At 41.4% G+C, this 19,007-nt stretch overlaps 4 protein-coding genes across 8 annotated transcripts in view; all 4 read left to right on the forward strand.

Annotated features, from left to right (window-relative positions):
• LOC139636008 (uncharacterized) overlaps positions 1-3,532 on the forward strand; it is a 41,782-nt gene extending 38,250 nt beyond the window's left edge. The window contains exons 1-4 of one of the 2 annotated variants that reach the window (XM_071503646.1): positions 116-242; positions 741-781; positions 1,453-1,568; positions 2,240-3,532. In XM_071503646.1, coding sequence (XP_071359747.1) covers positions 776-781; positions 1,453-1,568; positions 2,240-3,194 — 1,077 coding nt within the window. In that variant the 5' untranslated portion in view covers positions 116-242; positions 741-775 and the 3' untranslated portion in view covers positions 3,195-3,532. Of the gene's footprint in view, positions 1-115; positions 243-740; positions 782-1,452; positions 1,569-2,239 lie in introns of those variants that run through there. The other variant, XM_071503645.1, reaches the window with a different exon arrangement.
• Positions 1-19,007, forward strand: part of LOC139636012 (malate dehydrogenase, cytoplasmic-like) — a 171,774-nt gene that overhangs the window by 39,244 nt on the left and 113,523 nt on the right. The gene's annotated exons all lie outside the window — the stretch shown is intronic.
• On the forward strand, positions 4,753-11,383 carry commd1 (copper metabolism (Murr1) domain containing 1). Its single transcript, XM_071504551.1, has 3 exons — positions 4,753-4,960; positions 6,326-6,616; positions 9,493-11,383. Exons 1-3 carry the CDS (start codon positions 4,787-4,789, stop codon positions 9,598-9,600), a joined length of 573 nt encoding a protein of 190 aa, XP_071360652.1. The 5' UTR covers positions 4,753-4,786; the 3' UTR covers positions 9,601-11,383.
• Positions 11,478-18,869, forward strand: LOC139636454 (N-acetyllactosaminide beta-1,3-N-acetylglucosaminyltransferase 2-like). 4 transcript variants are annotated; one of them, XM_071504548.1, is made up of 3 exons: positions 11,478-12,415; positions 14,084-14,304; positions 15,825-18,869. In XM_071504548.1, exon 3 carries the CDS (start codon positions 15,843-15,845, stop codon positions 17,043-17,045), a length of 1,203 nt encoding a protein of 400 aa, XP_071360649.1. In that variant the 5' UTR covers positions 11,478-12,415; positions 14,084-14,304; positions 15,825-15,842; the 3' UTR covers positions 17,046-18,869. The 4 variants fall into 4 exon arrangements, with proteins under 4 accessions (XP_071360649.1, XP_071360648.1, XP_071360650.1 ...); XM_071504547.1 differs by having other exon boundaries at positions 14,084-14,204; XM_071504549.1 differs by having other exon boundaries at positions 14,084-14,204; positions 15,828-18,869.

Consider the following 19,007-nt stretch of genomic DNA (forward strand, 5'->3'; position numbering starts at 1 on the left):
GTCTCAATCAAAAATAAACTGATCAATTATGGTAATGATGATGATGACTTCCTCATTTTTGAAAGACTTGTTCAAATAAGGTTATAATGCAACTGTGAGAGGTTTGGCCACGGTCCCTCTGCCCTCTATAAAAAATACAATCACTTCCTCGACTGGTCACTGCAGCAGCGCCTTTACCAAACACTGAGGAAAAACCAGGAGGACTCACTGGCTTCAGAGCACCTCTTCCTCTACCAGAACAGGTACATGAAAGAAAGTTTCCCTCCACAGGGTGAAACACAATACAGCTGCAAGTAATGATTCTTTTCTTGATTCATCTGTTGAGGATTTCCCTGATGGAGAATTTGGTCTATAAAACATCAGAAAACAGTAAAAAATAGAATCACTATTTTCTTAAGCCCATTTTTACATCTTGAAATTGACTTTTTTTCTGATTAACAATAAAAAAAAAAAAAAAAAAAAAAAGGTTAAAGATACTGTGTGTATAATGAAAGAAATGTCTCATCATCACATCTTATTTTTTGGCAATTTGCATGAAAATTAGCCATTAATTAAGCCATTAATCACTTATCAAAATCATTAATGATTATTTTAAACAACGATCAGCTGATCATTTCAGCTCTAAATAGACACATGTACACAAGTTTTTGGAAACGTCCTTTGAGTCCCTTCAGCAGGATTTCTGCGACATTCCAAACTTTTCTAGAAATACAAACATTAGTGTGTATTTGTGTTTGTAGGGTACTGGAAGCAGCACATCCTGCTGACAACAGGAATGAAGGTGAGTTATTCATTCATTGGTCTCTGTAGAAATATTCATAAATATTATGAATTGTGTTAAATGGACTGAGGACGGTCGACACCTGCAGCAGACTCATCTGCCTGACTGTTGACTACAGCTTTTACATTTTATTACATTTACAGTTTTTGATTTTGCTGCTATTAGACTTTTATCCAGCCCCTGTACCTCATATGCCAAATATGCACATATATATATACTATATATATGTAACATAGTTTTTTATTGCACTGGGATTATCTCTTATACAGCTAATGTTTTATCAGTCAGTTATTTATGTGTACAGTTATTTGCACTAGTAATGTCCTGTTGTTGTCATTCTCATTATAATATTACAGGTTTTATTTTGCACTGTGATTACTTTTGTTTTTTTACTTTATTTGCGCTGATGTTGTTTGTTCATCATTGTTGTTGTTATTCTTAATATGTATAATATTATTTCTTTCTTTCATTGGTTGCTTGTTCTTTTTGTGTATATGTGTTTTTTAATGTCTACTCTACACTATCCTTTAAATTGCTCCCTGAGGACAGATAAAGTTTCTTGAATCGTCATATACTCTGTTAAGTTTGTATTATTGTCATTTATAATCATCTGAATTGTGATCATGCTGTGTGTTAGAACCCCTCTGTTATTAAAGCTGCTCTGTGTGCAGATGGCTGGCCTGTGCTGGGTGACTGTGGTGCTGACCTTCTTTCTGTCTGCTGGGGTCGGTGTTACTGCTGTGGATCAGAACTGGCTCACAAATATTGTAGATGGCATCAAGAACGAGTGAGTCCTCAAACACTTGTTTGTTCTGATGAGTCTTATTTAATAACTCCAGTGAACTTTAGTGTTAATAATGACAGCTATTTTTAGATTTAACCTTCTTAGATAAAAAAGTCTATGTTAGTTTTAGTCATATTTAGTTAACCTCAAAAACATTTTATTTTTATTTTATTTTAACCAGTAGATGCCTTGAATATGCATTTAGCTATCATGGACCCATCCAAAATCAGGGCCTTCATCAGGGTCAAGGGTCAGGGCTTGTGGCATAGATCAGGGTTAAGGGTAAAAACTTGCAGCCTTGATCAAGTTCATAGGTCAAGGCTTGTGACCTTCATCAGGGTCATCACTGTCCCGGATGAAGGTCATAAGCCGGTCTAATAATGCAGTTCTTCTGTTTACTGCAAGTGCTGCTTGAGTCTTGACCTCTTTAGACTTTTTCTTTCTCCACACACCCTGGACGTAGGTGAATTTGTGCCAGCAGAAACCTCTGCTCTGCTTCTATCTATGAATTCTACCTGATGAAAGCCTGAGGACTGAAACTTGAAAGAGTTTATATGATGATAACGTGAGAGATAAATTTGCTTTTCAGTTTCATCAACCCATGATAATTATCCTGTTTACTCACAACTATATCACATGAACCAAGATACTCATGGAAAGTTTTCCTTCGGCAGGTATGCACTGGGCGACACCTTCAGTGTGGCTGTGAACATCCCAGAGAACCAAGACCCGAACGATCTTCAGCAAGTCCTTCAGAACGACCCGGCCGACCAAGTGAATCAAGCCGTTTCACAGGGTCAGGTTTACCGAGGCACCAGGGTGGTGGCTGCAGCCCAACCAGAGGCAGTGTCACGTGTTCTAGAAAACATACAACCATTTATCAAAAGCAGTCAGGGTAATTTCCTCATCATCTACTCTTCAGACTCCCCCTGTGGTCCCACGTGTGCAAACACAAATGAGGATGGTATCACTGACAGGATTAATGATGTCATTCAGAACTGGAGTGGTTACGCATTTGTGTTTTCCAACGTAGCTGATGTTCCTGACGCAGACACGTCTCAACTGGCTCAATCCTTCCAACAACTTGGTGTTTCCAAACTCGGGCTTGACAATATATTCCGTTGTTATAATCCTGGAGGTGGTGCTATTCAGTGCACCAGCTGCTCCTCAGGGGGAGACGTTACACCCTCGTGCGTTGCAAACACAGCTCTGTCAAATCAAGAACAGGGAGCAGGCGAGGAGACAAGTCCACTCGAACCAGTAGATATAGGCACACAGATAGACACAGGCATGGGTGGAGGGGGTGGAGAGCAAACAGGAGAAGGCCAAGGGCGGGTCAGCAGGTGCAGAGGGCGTGGGAGTCGTAAAAGAGGCTGCAAACGTAGAGTTGGCGGCAAGCTCAGGAGAAAATGCAGTCGTAGAGGAGGCTGTGGCAGGCGTAAAAAAGGTGGCAAGGTTAGAAAAGGCGGCAATCGAAGAAGATGGGGTAAGGGTAGAGGACGAGGTAAGTCTCAGGGATGGCGCAGAGGCAAAGGTAAAGGATGGGGTAAGGGTAGAAGAGGCAACAAACGTAGAGGAGGTGGCAAACGTAGAAAATGGGGCAAGCATAGCGGCAGGCGTTGGGGCTAGAAAACTACTGAGGACTGCAACGACTCAGCTAAGATTAGTAAGAACCCAAGAGTCTGAGCAGCAAAACACAAAACGTTGCCCATTGCTTGATAAAAATGCATGTGTGCCTTGTGCCTTTCCATTAGTGAAATGGAGAATTGGCCTTTTAATTTTCTTTTTGTTCCCAGTCTAGAGTAATATTATGTATTTACATTTGTAAGGTTACATAAAGGGGAAGCTGACAGTGGTTATGTAAACTGTCTTCAGTATTTTTACTACTTGTACTCCAAACTTCTGTAAAGCATTATTACATCATCTGGTGATCTGTTCTCTCTAATTAAAGCTTGGCTCAGCATCCACTCTTATCTGTCTGTGTGTCAATTATCACATACATCTTATCTTTTTGATCGTACTTTGTGTAGGCCACACAGTTCAGACTACTCTAGATTTCCTTATTTAGACTCAATTTAGTGTAAACTACAATTACCATCTTGCAGTTCTATGACTCCACAAATCAGTGAAGTTGCAGGAAATATGGTCACAATCTCCTCTTCTGTTCCTGAGTTACAGTGTTGAATAATGGCCAGGTGTGTTTTTGCAGAACATTATGATGTCACAGTGAAGTTGACCTTTGACTGTTATAAAATTGGATTTATAAAATGTCATCTTTACATTTTATTCTGTTACACATTTTATTCAATTGTGTCTTAATTTATGTATGAATTCTTGAGTTATGGCCAAAAATGCATTTTATGAGGTCACAGTGACCTTGACATTTGACCTTTGACCACCAAAATTTAAACAGGTCATCCGACAGTTCAAGTGAATGTTTGTGTCTAATTTGAAGCTGTTCCCTCAAGGTGTTACTGAGATATCGCATTCATGAGAAAGGGAGGTATGGACAGACAACCCAAGACATAACGTCTCCAGGCTCAGCTGTACCAGCATTTAAAAAAAGTTGAAACCGTGAGTCAGTTCATGGTTGGGTCGACGTCACCAGTCAGCATTCACCTGTAATGTAGAGTGAAGCATCACTGTTGTTGCTATGGTTACACCTGCTGTTCAATATACTTTGATTACTTAATCAAACAATAAATACTTTGACATGATGTGTTATGTCATTTTAATTAAGTACACTACTACAGGTAATACTGGATATGTAAATCTGAAGATGGTGTTTTATTTGAAGTTTTGATATCCATAAGAAATTATAGCTCCCAGCAGCTACCTAAATATTAAACTGAAAATATCTGCAAAATACAATTTTTTAAGTTTGGCTTAAAAAACACCAAATATAATAATACTAATATAGCTAATATTAATACTAATAATCAGTTTCCTCAGTAAAAAGCTGATTACATGAGAAGCACATATACAGACTATCTATAAAGATGAGAAAGCATAAACAGACTAAATAAAATCAGCACATACAAAATAAAATATGAATTTATAAAAGAGATTGATTTCAACCAGTATCAACAAGAAATCTTGGTAAAAGCACAGTGGAGTTAAAAATGTCTCTGACACGTAAAACTACAGCTCCCACAATGCCGCGTACTTCACGTGACAAGAGCCATCTCCGCCTCGTCATGTGACCGCGGCGACAGGAAAACATGGCGGACGTGGAGGCAGCGAAGTCTCTGAGCGGCCTGTTGAGCGGAATCGCTCAGAACGTGTTTTACAACAACAGCGAGGTGACGGAGGAGCTGCTGAGGAGCCAGCTGTACCCGGAGCTGCCGCTCGACCGGTTCACGGCCCTGCACGGCCGCATGAAGGCCCTGCTGAAGGTCGGTGCGCCCGCTTCACCCTCCCCCTGACCCAGCCGCAGCTTCACGCTACTGTCGCTATAACCCCGCTTCCCTAAAGATATACTGAATATAATGTGCACCTCAGTGTGTGTGTGTGTGTGTGTGTGTGTGTGTGTGTGTGTGTGTGTGTGTGTGTGTGTGTGCAGGTGAGTGTAAATGCATGCACATGTCGATATGACTGTGTTTGTATGTTTGCGTTAAATATATTTTTTATTTGCTTCACATAACATCTTCTGTTTATCTAATTAATTAATTAATTAATTATTTTTTACTATTATTATTCTTTTTAACTTAGTTTAACTTAGATTCTAGTTAGATACAACAACTGATGGTGACATGATAGAGAGAGACATGATGGAGAGAGACATGATGGACAGAGACATGATGGAGAGAGATATGATAGAGAGAGACATGATGGAGAGACATGATGGAGAGAGATATGATGGAGAGAGACATGATGGAGAGAGATATGATGGAGAGACATGATGGAGAGAGACATGATGGAGAGAGACATGATGGAGAGACATGATGGAGAGAGACATGATGGAGAGAGATATGATGGAGAGACATGATGGAGAGAGACATGATGGAGAGAGACATGATGGAGAGAGATATGATGGAGAGACATGATGGAGAGAGACATGATGGAGAGAGATATGATGGAGAGACATGATGGAGAGACATGATGGAGAGACATGATGGAGAGAGACATGATGGAGAGAGACATGATGGAGAGAGACATGATGGAGAGAGATATGATGGAGAGACATGATGGAGAGACATGATGGAGAGACATGATGGAGAGAGATATGATGGAGAGACATGATGGAGAGAGACATGATGGAGAGACATGATGGAGAGAGACATGATGGAGAGAGCAAACTAAGGGTTTCATTGCTCTGATAACTAAAGAAACAGGCAACATCTACAGAAGCTGTAGCCAAACCTTCTAATGAATGACAAAGAGTTACCGCAGCTGCAAAATAAGAAATATGATGTCAATAATATCAACTCCAAGATTCAACCAGAAGGGAACCTTAATCAGTAGTTTCTCACAGACTTTTAAAAGAAGAGGTAGATTCTGCTCTGTTAAGGTTTTCAGGTAAACATCTCCTGATTGGACTGTCTGAAAAAGTGAATAATCAGTGGTGGAAGTTGTTCATTCCTGTTTGTCTCACCTGTTGTCAGCAGGGGGCAGCACAAGCACAGTTAAAGTGGTGCTGTGTAATTGTATTGGACAGTGATATGTTGTGTTGGTGCCGGAGCTGCAGAACTGTTTTTTTTGCATCGAAGCTGAGCCTCTTCCTCCTCCTCCTCCTCCTCCTCTTTCCCCTCCTCCCTCAGTCTATCGCCACAGCTGACATGGACCATGCCCAGCTGGAGGCCTTCCTCACAGCTCAGACCAGGAAGCAGGGCAGTGGCGGCGTGACCGCGGAACAGGCCGCCGCCCTCTCTCGCTTCTGGAAGAGCCAGCGGGTCAGAGTGAGGGAGAGCTTGCTGGCTCAGAGCCGCTGGGAGCCCGGGCTCAGGGGCCTCTCCTGGAGGGTGGACCTGCAGACCGCCGCCAGCCGAGGGGACGCAGCCCACAGCGGCCCGGTCGCCCTGATGGAGCTGGAACTGGGCAGAGCCGGACAGGTGAGGCGTACATCCTGAGTTTCCTCTGACACTCGTTCAGCTTCACAGTTTCACACGTTAATGCTGGAAGACGACCAGAAAAGCAGCTTCAAACTGTGGCATTAAATGTTAAACATATGTTAAACATACAGGGTTACAGGTCTATAATCATAATTACAGGGAGAAAATTGATTTAATTTTCAGGTAAATCCAGAACAAATTCTAGATTTATATTGATAACAATAATCATATTAAAGTTGAACACACTGGTAAGAATAAAGACTGTGGTTTGAGTATGTGTTGCACTCAGATTAGGATGTATAGAAAAAGTTGACCTCAGGATGCCAACATGGCTTCATTTTTCAGTGTGTTGTTCATTGACACTTTAGTCCCACAACAAAAAACCAAAATAGCACAAAGGCAGCGTCCGGATAAAAACGATGGTGGTATGTATTTAGAGGAGAGGATACTGTGCTCCCCACTGAAAGCTCATCACTCTGGCTGAGGCCCCTCCCTCCACACACCAACACTACAGATATAATCAACTCAAACTGGAGCTCTTCTCAGTCGTTTTACAACCTTTGTGATGATTACGTATGAAAAAGAAAAGACTGCAACAAAAGGTGCTGGAAGTTTCACTCTACACATTACAAACCTTTAGTTGTTGCATCAGCTAAAAGATTTGTAATGTTTACAGGAGTTAAAAGCGTAGACATGAAATATGAGCATTTAACTTTAGGATCTATTGAATGTTAATGCATCAGTTTAACTTTACATCCCCCTTCCTGATTGGACTGACATCCATTCAGCTGCGTCACACTGTAGGATCACTGCTGACGGCTCAGGGATTGGTTGGTTTTGAAGACAGAGGGCTGGTTCTGGTCGTGACCGGATTACCAGCTGATTTTAATAAACTTTGGTCCCATGACGAGGCTAAATTTACTCAATCTGGGTCCTGCTCTGAAAACTGCTTCATCGCCCCTCCCACAGGATAATATCACTGAGCCAATGCTGCTGGTGATATGGTGACCTTCATTTCAAAAGAAAAAACATTTTGGTGGAAGAAATAAAGTAAGGGTCTTAAATTTGCTCCTAACAAGACAGAAATGAGGAGAACGGGTCAACATGGTCCTTATATTTATCTAAAGATCGTTTGTGTTGTTAAATACAAATAAAGGCTCCTCCAAATGTGGCAGAGAAATGCATCTTTGTTTCCCGAGCAATGGAGGATCCAGCGAAGGATCCTTCACAGCCCGACTTATCCCAAGATTCATTGTGCATCAGTGATGAATCACAATCCAAAAAGAAAACATGGCTGACTGTGGCCGAGGATGAATAATAACCCCCCCAAAGACCAGACTGTGTCACTGTGGTTCAGCCTTGACGGACTGCTCATCCTGAGGGTGCAGCCCCTGAACTGTCTTTCTGTCTCTGCTGCACTAGATTCTTATTATCACCTTGTTTACCACCAGTTTGGAATTAAAATGACCTGGAGTCAGAGTCTGGAGTCTGACCTCTGTCTCTTCTCTGTGAACCTGACCCAGGTCCCACAGCTCAGAGGAAGCAGGTCAGCAGAGTAGGGCAGGACACTCTCACTGTGCTGGTCTGACACTGAATTACTGTAGGATGCACACACTATTATTAGAGTGAATTCAGTACCAATCTAATTTTAGCCAACAGCAACCTGAAGGCTGCAGAAGTAGGTGGAGGAGGTGAACGTTCAGCATTAACCATAAACGTGTCCTGTCGGCTGGAACAAGTCAAAACAAGTCATTTGAGGAACTTATGTTGTGAGGACTTTTTTCCCTATTGTCTGAATTTAGAAATCACTCAGAAGCTTAAATGACAATGAAAATAAGATTAGTTACAACAATAAATCGAAATATTATCGAAATCTCAATATAGCCAAGTGCAGTATCTTAAGAATAGATGACACAAACACCACCTCTCAGTGCTTCCATGTCTGACAGTCAGAGAAACAGGCCACGTCTTTATTAGGTTTATAATTGTATTCAAATGTTTTTATATTTCCCTGCTCGTTGGAGTAATGTCTGGAGCTCTGAGCTGGGAGACTTGGTTCTAACCGAACAATAGACACTGGATAGAGGCAACATAATAAAGGCTGTGTCCATGGAAACCAGGAGAGGGAATATTACGGGGTGACATCCATTCTTGAGGACAATCGGAGGAAACAAAGAGCGGGCAGATGGGACTGCCCCTGTACCATAGCTGAGGTAGACTTCATTAAATCGTAAGTAGCATGACATGAGCACAGTAACAAGAGCTCGTGCTGCTGTTTCAAACCGTCCGGTGCTGGTGTTTGTCAGAGTCTGACACTGTGGAACTGCAGTTCCCATACAGTTACATGGAGCCAGTCTATTAGCTGTGGGCTGCAACTGTTTTTTGTTTGTTTTTAGCCTGTTTGTCAAATTGTGCCCTTTAAAAGTATACCAAATTAGCCGTTAGCACTTCCTGTTTGCAATGTACCCCTGAATGTAGACACAACTTTCACTGGACTCATGAGATACTGAAGAAAACCTAAAAACATGGTGATTCTCTGGGAAGTTCTGGTTGTAGGAGGCGTATCTTTTTTTCCTGTGATTTCTAAGTGGATTTATCGATGTATTTCTGCAATCGACATCAGAGATGATGATATTGTCAGAAAGTTTAAGTCGCACTGAATCTAAAAAAGTGTCTATCATGTCAGTGTGTTCAGGTTCAACTCACTTACTATTTATTTAGTTGCCGAGAGTTTTAAAGGTCCAACTGCTGACTATGTTAAGAAGTGGGCCAAACTACGAAAAGCTAACAACTTGTTGTTTTGCCTCATGTGAATAACTTCCTAAACAAAAACAGGAGTGTGAATGATGTAAACGTCTTCCTTCTCCTCCTCTCAGGACTCGGAGTTTGTGTGTCTGGAGTTCGATGAAGCCAGAGTCAACCAGATGCTGAAGAAGATGGCCGACATCCAGGAGAGCATCGACAGGATCGTTCACCGCACCTAAACCCCCCCTCCTGCGTGTGAGGGTGTATCTCCGACAGCAGAGAAACACTGAGCTGTGATCCTCTGAGGAACTTCCTGTTGGATCTGTGACATCTCGTTCAGCAGAGTCACGCAGAAACGAGCGTTGTTCAGACCTGTTGGTACCAGAATGGACCTTAAATGGACTAGATGGACGTACTGTACATGACATATGATCACCATTCGTGTGAATTTCAAAATAAGACTTTAAGCTTCATTTCATGTTCTCATATGACTCTGGAGGGTCTGAGTTCTTGAAGGTTTGTTTACTTTATTAACCAACCATAATTCAAAGTGCTTTACTGTTTCACTGTTGTTCCTTTTTACATTGAAGAGAGAGTTTTCAATTTGTTTAAACCAGAAGTTTAAAGCGGGGATTTCTGGATAATGAGATGAAGCAAAATAGAAACAGAAATCTTTTAAAAACACGGCAGTGCAATGTGAAAATTATGATTAAAGTGATGTTACTTTGATTCTGAAGGTGTGATCAGGCTGAACGTGAAGTAAATGTTTGAGATGCAAAGACAAGCAAATCATATTTATTCACAGGCAGTGCAAACTGAGTGGGCGATGTAACCACTCCAAGTGAAAATGTTCCCACTAGTCTTGTTTGAAAAAGCTATTAAAGAATATTCCAGTGTTGAAATTCATTCAAAAATGAGTGTGACCCTCAGTGCCTTACACATGAAAAATGTTAGCATGCTAAATTTTCTGTTCTGTTCTTTTTTAAAAAGCTAACTGTAGCTAATATTAGCATAATCCACTAATCACCTCCTCAGTTCGGAAAACTTCTTGCCCAACATCTGCTTGGGTCCCGGTCCATGTCTGGTCCATATACTTCCACATCTGGGCAGATTCCGGCTGGTGTTGACTGCCAGGATGTGGAAGTATCATGTGACAGTCATGTGACAGCCAGAGGAAACACAAGCATGTAGCCCAAAGATGGGCCAGATATATTTCATTATCTTGAATGCTAACATTAGCATTGAACTCAATATTCATTTCAGTTTATTTCATAACAACACTCAGTTAGCATGTTAGCAGGCTAACATAAGCATTTATGTCAAAGTAACCAAGTACACCAGACAAAGTCCAGGTGAGACAGGTAAACATGAGCTGGGATTGTCATTAACAGGTACTGCAAGGCGTCCTGTCCCTTTAAGACACAGGCGTCGGACTCCAGTCCTGAGCCCACCTGGTATCAGGTAGATGTACAGATCACGTGTGGCTCATTAATTCTTTAGAGGAACAAAAACCTGCAGGACATCAGGGCTTGACTACCTTGACACCCCAGCTTTAAGAAGTGTGTCAGTTTCAGTGACACTGACAAAAGGCTGAGATCAGCTCGATAAAACCAGAACCAACTCTTCAGTCAGTAAAGTTTGAACCGAATAAACCTGGTGCAGGTCACCGTTCTGACTTTGTATGGACATGACTCACTCTGACAGAATGATATCAGATGTCTTACACAGATTTGTGTCAGTTACTAAATCAGACATTTGCCTTGATTTTTATTTTTTGTGTGTTTTTTTTCCTTGTTCTCAAACAATGGAACAATAGTGTTTTTAATTGTTTGACGGCCACAAATTCAACAGTCATATAATGTTTCCTCTGATATAAACAGGATTTGTGAGCATCTGCAGAGTAAAGCTTCAGGACGTCTCTTTGTCCACTTTTGAATCTTTATTATAGAAACTGAGACATGGAGAGAATCGTGTTTCCTCGTCTTTGTCGTGACAGCTTTGTAATAAACCTCAGACTATGAATTGCATGTGTACACCTCATATCTTATCATTTTGCTTGTTGGCAGGTCCACACCCTGTTAAGATGTCATATCAGAGGCAGGAACTGTGTTTGAGGCCACGCTCACTCACCGTGGTGAAGAATGAAAACACGTCCTGGACGGCTGGTGAATTATCAATCATTGTTATAAAACAGAAACCACATGTTTCAGAATGACATCGGCCCAAATCAGAGGAGAAAATTAGATTTTCTCATATTTTACACAGAGCAGTGCTCAAGCAGAGATTTTACAGAGATTTAATAGAAAACTTTGAGATTTTATAATCAATAATTCTGAAAGATGATCTGATGCATTAATATCAGTCAGTGCATGTACAAATAAGTTCTTTGATCTTAATTTCCTAAATACGATAATGTATATTATGATTTGGCGCTATACAAATAAAATTGAATTCAATTGAAATATAAAAGGGGCAAGGGGCACCTGGCCCCCCACGTTACACCCCTGTCCCGTGTTCTTTTTAAGTCGTGGATCGTTGTACCCCTGTGTCCATCACTCAGTCCACTCCAAGATATTTGGGAAAATAAAGCAGACAAACATGAAACAGGAAGAATATTTAAATTTTAATCAATCAAACTTGACATGGTCACAAAGATAAGTCACAAAAAACTTACTCAAGATTTATTTTCCTGCTGGTGAGAAAGAAAAAACACTTCAGTGGTGTTCAGTGGTGTTCAGTGGTGAGGATGGAGTGAGAAAGGGTGGCCCTGAAATCACCTGATCCGCCCCTGAACAGCACCGTTCAGGCTGGAAGCTCCTGTCCGGCCTGGGGGAGGAGTCAGACAGACGCTGCACCTGCTGCGCTCACCGGGGCGAACATGGGAGTCGTGTGTCCGTCTGTCCGGCTCGGTGACTGAAGAACAGTCAGGTTTCACAGAGTCAATGCTTCAGTGAGGCCGGTGAGGAAGCTGCTGATCCGCTGCGGACCCCCCCTCCGCTGCACCGTCAGGTCCCCGGGGCCGGTGTGAAAGGTCGGTCCAGGTTGATCCCACAGGTGAGATGTGACTGCGGTCCTCAGGTGGTCCCGCTGGACACATATCAGCCTCGTGCGTCTGTACTGGCGCGGTAGGCTGCATGGAGACGAAATGAGATGTAATGAGATGTAATGAGATGTAATGAGATGTAATGAGATGTCACCTGACCTGACGCGGCCTGTGATTACGACATACAGGTGCAGCAGTGGCACCCTTCATTCTTACCTCCGGCACTGAGGTTGTGTTCTGTTTGTTTGTTTGTGAACAGGAATATGCAAAAATGACTGCACCGATTTGCACCAAACTTTGTGGACACACACACACACACACACACACACACACACACACACACACACTCTCTATCTATACAGTAGCAGTGGTTTTCAACCTTTTCCAGCTCATGGTCCACTTGAAAATCTCAGAACTCTTGGTGACCCACATCTGACCCAGTCACAGCGCAGAGGCCAAACAACAGACCTCAGATCACTTTGTATTTTAATGGTAACTGCTGAACATTCAGGACTGAGCTGAGCAGGGAAGCCTGTGACATGTGTTGTCACTTGTGGATTCATCATCTGTCTCTTTGCTTTTAATTCTTTCTGTTGCTAACAGCTCTCTGTTTTGATGACCCTGTTTTGCCATGTACATAAAGGCTTGGCTGGCAATCACACTGAGAAGGCAAACAAGCAACAACATAATAGTTCCTATCATAAAGATCATTTCTTTTTAAAATTTTTAAAAACATGATTTATATGTTTTATTTTTTTAATAATTACATCTTTTCACCAAAATTGGACAGTTTTTTAAATGAATTGTCAGCCCATTCGCAATATCTTCATGACCCACCAGTGGGCCCCTGTCCACAGATTGGGAACCATTGGATTAGCAGTTAATGTATGAATGGATGAATGAACTCTGCAGATCAAGACGTGAACAAACCAGACAGGACTTTGAGCTGTGGAATCACAGGGAGGCAGTTTGAGAGGCAGTAAAGTAGATTTGACTTCAAGTGAACTTTCATTTTCCTTTATTGTTTCCTTTATTGTTTCAGGGCACATCAAAGGGAATTATGTGATAAAAACAGCATTTTTGGGATTTTTTTTTGTTAAAAATTTTACTCTGACAGCACTTTGAATTTACCTGGAGATTTACAGCAACAGTGAGCACCAGCTGTTTGTCTTTGTAACTTTGATTCCCTTTAATATGCAGTTGTTGCTCTGCTTGTGTGTGTTAAGTGACAGAAAGTGACATAGTGACATTGTGACAAGGAATACATAGGTTGAATTATGTCGTGGTGTGATGTTCAAATCAATATTAATAATATTAATATTAATAGTAGTATAGTATGTTTATGGCAGTAATCTGATAAATAACCTCAATAATAATAATAATAATGAAATGGCAAAATATTCATGTATATACACACAGACAGTATCGCAATAATAATCAATAACAGATAATATAATAATATTATAATGCCATAATAAATAATGACATTTACAGGTCTGTGAGTCGAGGACCCACTCACTCCATAAAGTTATTAAGATGATAGAACTGTAAAAAAAAAAAAAAAAACATTATTGTTGCCTTTCTTGAACAAATGATCATAATTTATGGTCTGAAACAAACTTTTGAGCTTCTTCAGATCAGTTCGTTCAGATTCTTCTGTCTGTTTTGTTAAATTGCAGATGGCTCCAGAAACAACAGCTGCAACCTTCTCCATCCTGGAGATCGTCCACATCAGGCCAGGAGAGGTCTGGGTTCTCACCAGACCCAACTGATCACCGGTCATCTGTCCGTCACTCTCAGGTATAAGTGATGTCCCGTTCCTGACAAGGTGCCCTGCTGTAAGATTGTTGGGGGAAAATACTCCTGATTTCCGCAGATTGACGCCTAAGTTTAAAACACAGTGAGTCCACAGCATCTCAAACCATAGCCATGACCATAAAGTTTAATCAACACTCTCCACAGCAATTTCAATATGAGCTCAACATTACAACCTTCATGAGCATGGGATTTATTACAGGCCTGGCTGATTAGATAGAATGTTTATTGCTGGGTTAACCTTCAGTTTATCAGTTTATACAGCACATCTGTTGTTATAGGAGGAGTAACATCTGATCCCTTCATTTGTCTGGTACAGTCTCTGTGCTGATTAGTGGTGTTCTTGGATGAAGACCAGGCTGAAAGCCAACGCCCCCCCGTCATTTTAACTAGTTACATAAAACTAGTTGCACCTTAGTGACCTGAGGCAGTGGGATCGACTAATAGAATCATTTTCCTGCATGATTGTAATGTTTTTAAATTTTTGTGACCACCAGAAATGCAGCCACTCTCTGGTGCCCCAGTAAAAAGAAATCATGCTACATTTTCTTTCTTTGTTAACTTGGTGGAAATAGATGAACATGGATAATTTATTGTCACCTAAGCTTTGATAACCAAGTCAAACGTGGCTCAGTGTTGTTTTCACCGTCTCAGGATCATTTCTAAAATCAGATCTTTTTCTATCAGTGCATTTATTTCTTCTCGGCTGGACTGTTGTAATGCACAGTATTTGACTTTAATCAGCCAGGCCTCTCCTGAGTCAAATCAGACCCTGCTACTCTTTAACTTCCTTTAAATCTCGTCATAAAACTCATTTCTTTGTCTTAGCCTTTGGTTATGTTTGATACTTATTGCCCTCACTGCCAGATCTTTTTGCATAATGTTGATATATGAGATGTTTTTTTATTCGTGCAGTTCTTCTCTTTTTATTATGCTCAGGTACTTTTCATTTATCTGGTTTTACTTTTTTTGTAAAGCACTTTGTAACTTTGTTAAGAAAAGTGCTATATAAATAAAGTTGTTATTATGAAACAAAAAGGTTTGTTAGTTCATGGTGAACAAGTAAATAAGTTTATTTCCTGCATGTGTTTTAGTAAAACTAAAAAAACAACCTGAATTTCTGTGTCATGAGCCTCTTGCTGGATTATTCTCAGGGTTTTGATATGAATGTGCAGTCAGTAACACAGTGACACAGACTGCTGCCAGTAAACTGCTGTCATGTGCGCGGCTGAATTGGAAACGTGTGATTCCTGTCTGTCATAGCTGAAGGAGGAGGAGGGGGGACGAAGGAGGAGGAGAGGAGGGAAAAATGTTCATAGGCCCCATTCATGCAGGATTAGGGACAAAATGCAGCTTTCTACGCAGCCGGTCTGAGCTCTGAAACCGAATGGGGGGGCGGCGATGAAGCTTCCTGTTGACCTGGTGTAACAGATTCTTCCAGTCTTACTCCTGATGAAGACTTTAGGGTCAACCTAACTGCGACTATGTTTCCAAATGTACCTTTGTATCCTGGGTTTGTTGTAGGTCTGCCCACTGAACCCAGATCTGCAGATCTGAGCCTGATTTTGTTGATTTTTGTTTAATGATCTCTTGTCCTGTGTCTAGAAGCAGAGGGGAGGCAACATGCCTGCGACCTGCAGGAAAGCGAGGGTGTGTTATGTGATGATGCTCAACATCTTCCTCTTTGTCCTGATTGGTTTGTTGTGGAACCATGAGGAGGACAAAAGTAGCCACCATGTGGTTCGAATCCCGTCCAAGATGTTTTGGCGCCAACAGGTCATGAGCACATCATTCTGGAACAAGGAGCAGCAGCGTCTGGACTTCATCTACAACCCCATCATCAACCCTGCCCTCTCCAGTAACTCTGTCATTGTGCTGCCGGATTGGCTGAATGACACCAGGCCTCTCGATCCCTGTGAGCCAGACTACAGAGTCCCCACACAAATCGAGGACTACAACTCCCTGCCGCAGCAATTCAAGGATTTTCTTTTGTACATGCGCTGCAGGACATACCCCCTGCTGATAAATCAGCCCCGTGTCTGTGACGAAAAACCCTTCCTGTTGTTGGCGGTCAAGTCCCTGACCCCGCATTTTGACCGTCGGCAGGCTATTCGTGAAACATGGGGGCGGGCGGGTGTCATAGCTAATCGGACTGTGGCAACCGTATTCTTGCTTGGCAACACCATGTCAGTAGACCACTTCCCAGATCTGTTTGGTATGCTGAGCCATGAGGCAAACCTTCACCATGACCTCCTCCTTTGGGACTATAGAGACACCTTCTTCAACCTCACCCTGAAGGAGGTCCTCTTCCTGGAGTGGTTCAGCCAAAACTGCACCAATGCCCAGTTCATCCTTAAGGGCGATGATGATGTCTTTGTCAACACCTTACGAATTATTGACTTCCTGGAAGGCCTGTCGGAGATCGAAGCAAAGGATTTGTTCATTGGTGACATTATCCTTAACGCAGGTCCGCACCGAAACAGGAAACTTAAATACTTCATCCCTGAGAGTGTGTTCGTGGGCCAGTACCCGCCCTACGCTGGTGGCGGAGGATACCTGTACTCTGGGGAGGTAGCGCTTCGCCTTTCCAACATATCTCAACAGGTAGTCTTGTATCCCATCGATGATGTCTATACAGGGATGTGTCTGAGGAAGCTGGGTCTTGCTCCTGAGAAGCACAATGGATTCAGGACATTTGACATCGAGGAGAAGTACAGGAACAACAGCTGCGTCTACAGGAGCTTGATGCTGGTTCACAGCCGGACGCCGCAGGAGGTGCTGAAGATCTGGCCATGGATCGTCCGTCCTGAGCTGGAGTGCCAGTGAACGACTTCAATGATTGTTTAAGCTTTTAAATTATGTTTATGATCCAGGACAACCTCCGTGTTAGTATTTTAAATGAATTTAAATAGTGTTTTAACTGTGCTTTCAAGTTGACTTTCTTTGTTTTTTCTTTTCCATAAGCTGTTTTTTATTCAGGTGAGTCAGAGCTCTGAAATGTTCATTTTAAATCTTCTGTATAATGAGCAGATATTATCCCTCACTGCTGCTAAAGTCAGCAAGATACCTCAAAAACCAAAGTCCGAGATCTGTGCATGCATGCTAACTGCTAACACATACAAACATAAGGTTAGCATGTGGCAGGAAAATTTGTTTAGGATTTGCAGTCATCATTGGACAACTGAATAAAGATGTATAATTTTAGAGTTACATTGAAACTTCAACACTGCTTTCTTCAAAATCCAAATTTTCTCCCTATGATTAAAGTACCAATTTGTCAGATTTAGAGCCATCTAGTGGTGAGGTTGCAGATTGCAACGCAAAAGGTACCTCTCAAGGGCCAGTGTTTGGTTTGTCTGTTCTGGGCTACTGTAGAAACATGGTGGTGCATTGTGGTGGGCTCCATGGATGCTATGAAGATGTGAAGAGCTCATTCTAATAACATAAACACAATAATTCTTAGTTCTTAGTAAAACATAAATTTGACTATTATACTCCCCCTAAATCCTACACACTGGTCCTTCAAGACTTGTATCATGCTATTTATGCTTCATACTAATGCTACCACTCGGGTAATGCTAATGTTTCTATATGTACAATTAGCATGCATGCAGGAATTTAAACCTGAGGTTCACGGTTTTTCAGGTCAGGTGCTCAAATGAATGAAACAGTTTTTGCTTGATGTAATCATCCTCCTGTTCATACTGGACATTACAAAGATCCATCTGTGGTCCTGGCTCTGTGCAAAAATGTATTCAAAGGTTTAGATAAAGGTGATATGAGCCTCATGCCTGAGTCAAATCAGGTGATGATCTTCCAAAGTTAGTCTTTATATATCACAAAATTCCCTCTTTTTTATTTCTAGTGTTTCTATGCAGAACAGGAACACAGACTGTGGAAGAGGCTAGAAAGAGATTTCTAGATTTCTAGGAATGAAGCAAAACCTGTTTCAGTGTCCACATGGGCACCTGATCATTGTTTTACGATGGATTTAAAGAATTACAAACCCTTAAAGTTGTAGAGGAATCCCATCATGAACTGAGGTGGAGAAGGGGGGAAGTTTACCCTTGGTGGTGACATTAGATAAAAAGTCACACCAACAGGATTCATCCTCCCAGGATGATAAATGTTTGTCAGTTTCCAGGGAGTCCATGGACCCCGTCACAGCCACATGGCTCCACATCTCTTAAGTAACAACATTTGGCTAAAATGATCAGCATTATCATGTGAGTATGGGTTTCTCAGTGCATATATTTAATGTCTACAGCTGTTTCTTTAATATGTACAGTGCTAATTTAATGAGACAACACAGAGATGTTGGGTGATGGTCGTAACCTTGACGGTGTGGTGATAGACAGACTTTATCATTTCACATTTGTACGGTAAATATGAAATGCTCTGTATTCATTGTTTATAACATCCCAATGTAATGTTGAAGCTGTTTCTGGGCATTTATCCTGTGTATTTATATTTGTATGTGTGTAAAATGTAAAGTGACTTTGGCTCACATGAGTTTTCAGGGTCCAAGGACCAAGTCATGTCCTCTTTTCTGTTGTTTCCCTCCATGAGTAAAAATAAAAATAATCTAATTTCTGTGACTTGTATGCATCCTGGAGTTTTTTAATAAATAAAATAAAAATATGAAGATAATTATTAGATTTTTATTAATATCATTATAAACCTACTTTCATCATCTTATTTATGGAGTTCTATCAAAGCACTGACAGTTTCTTCTTTCTCTAATGAAACAAAGGTCAGGTGCATTTTCAAATCAATGTATTGTAAACT

Source organism: Trachinotus anak, unplaced genomic scaffold, assembly GCF_046630095.1.
Source record: "Trachinotus anak isolate AG129_WGS33_773 ecotype Australia unplaced genomic scaffold, CSIRO_AGI_Tana_v1 ptg000019l, whole genome shotgun sequence".
NCBI classification, from domain to species: domain Eukaryota; kingdom Metazoa; phylum Chordata; class Actinopteri; order Carangiformes; family Carangidae; genus Trachinotus; species Trachinotus anak.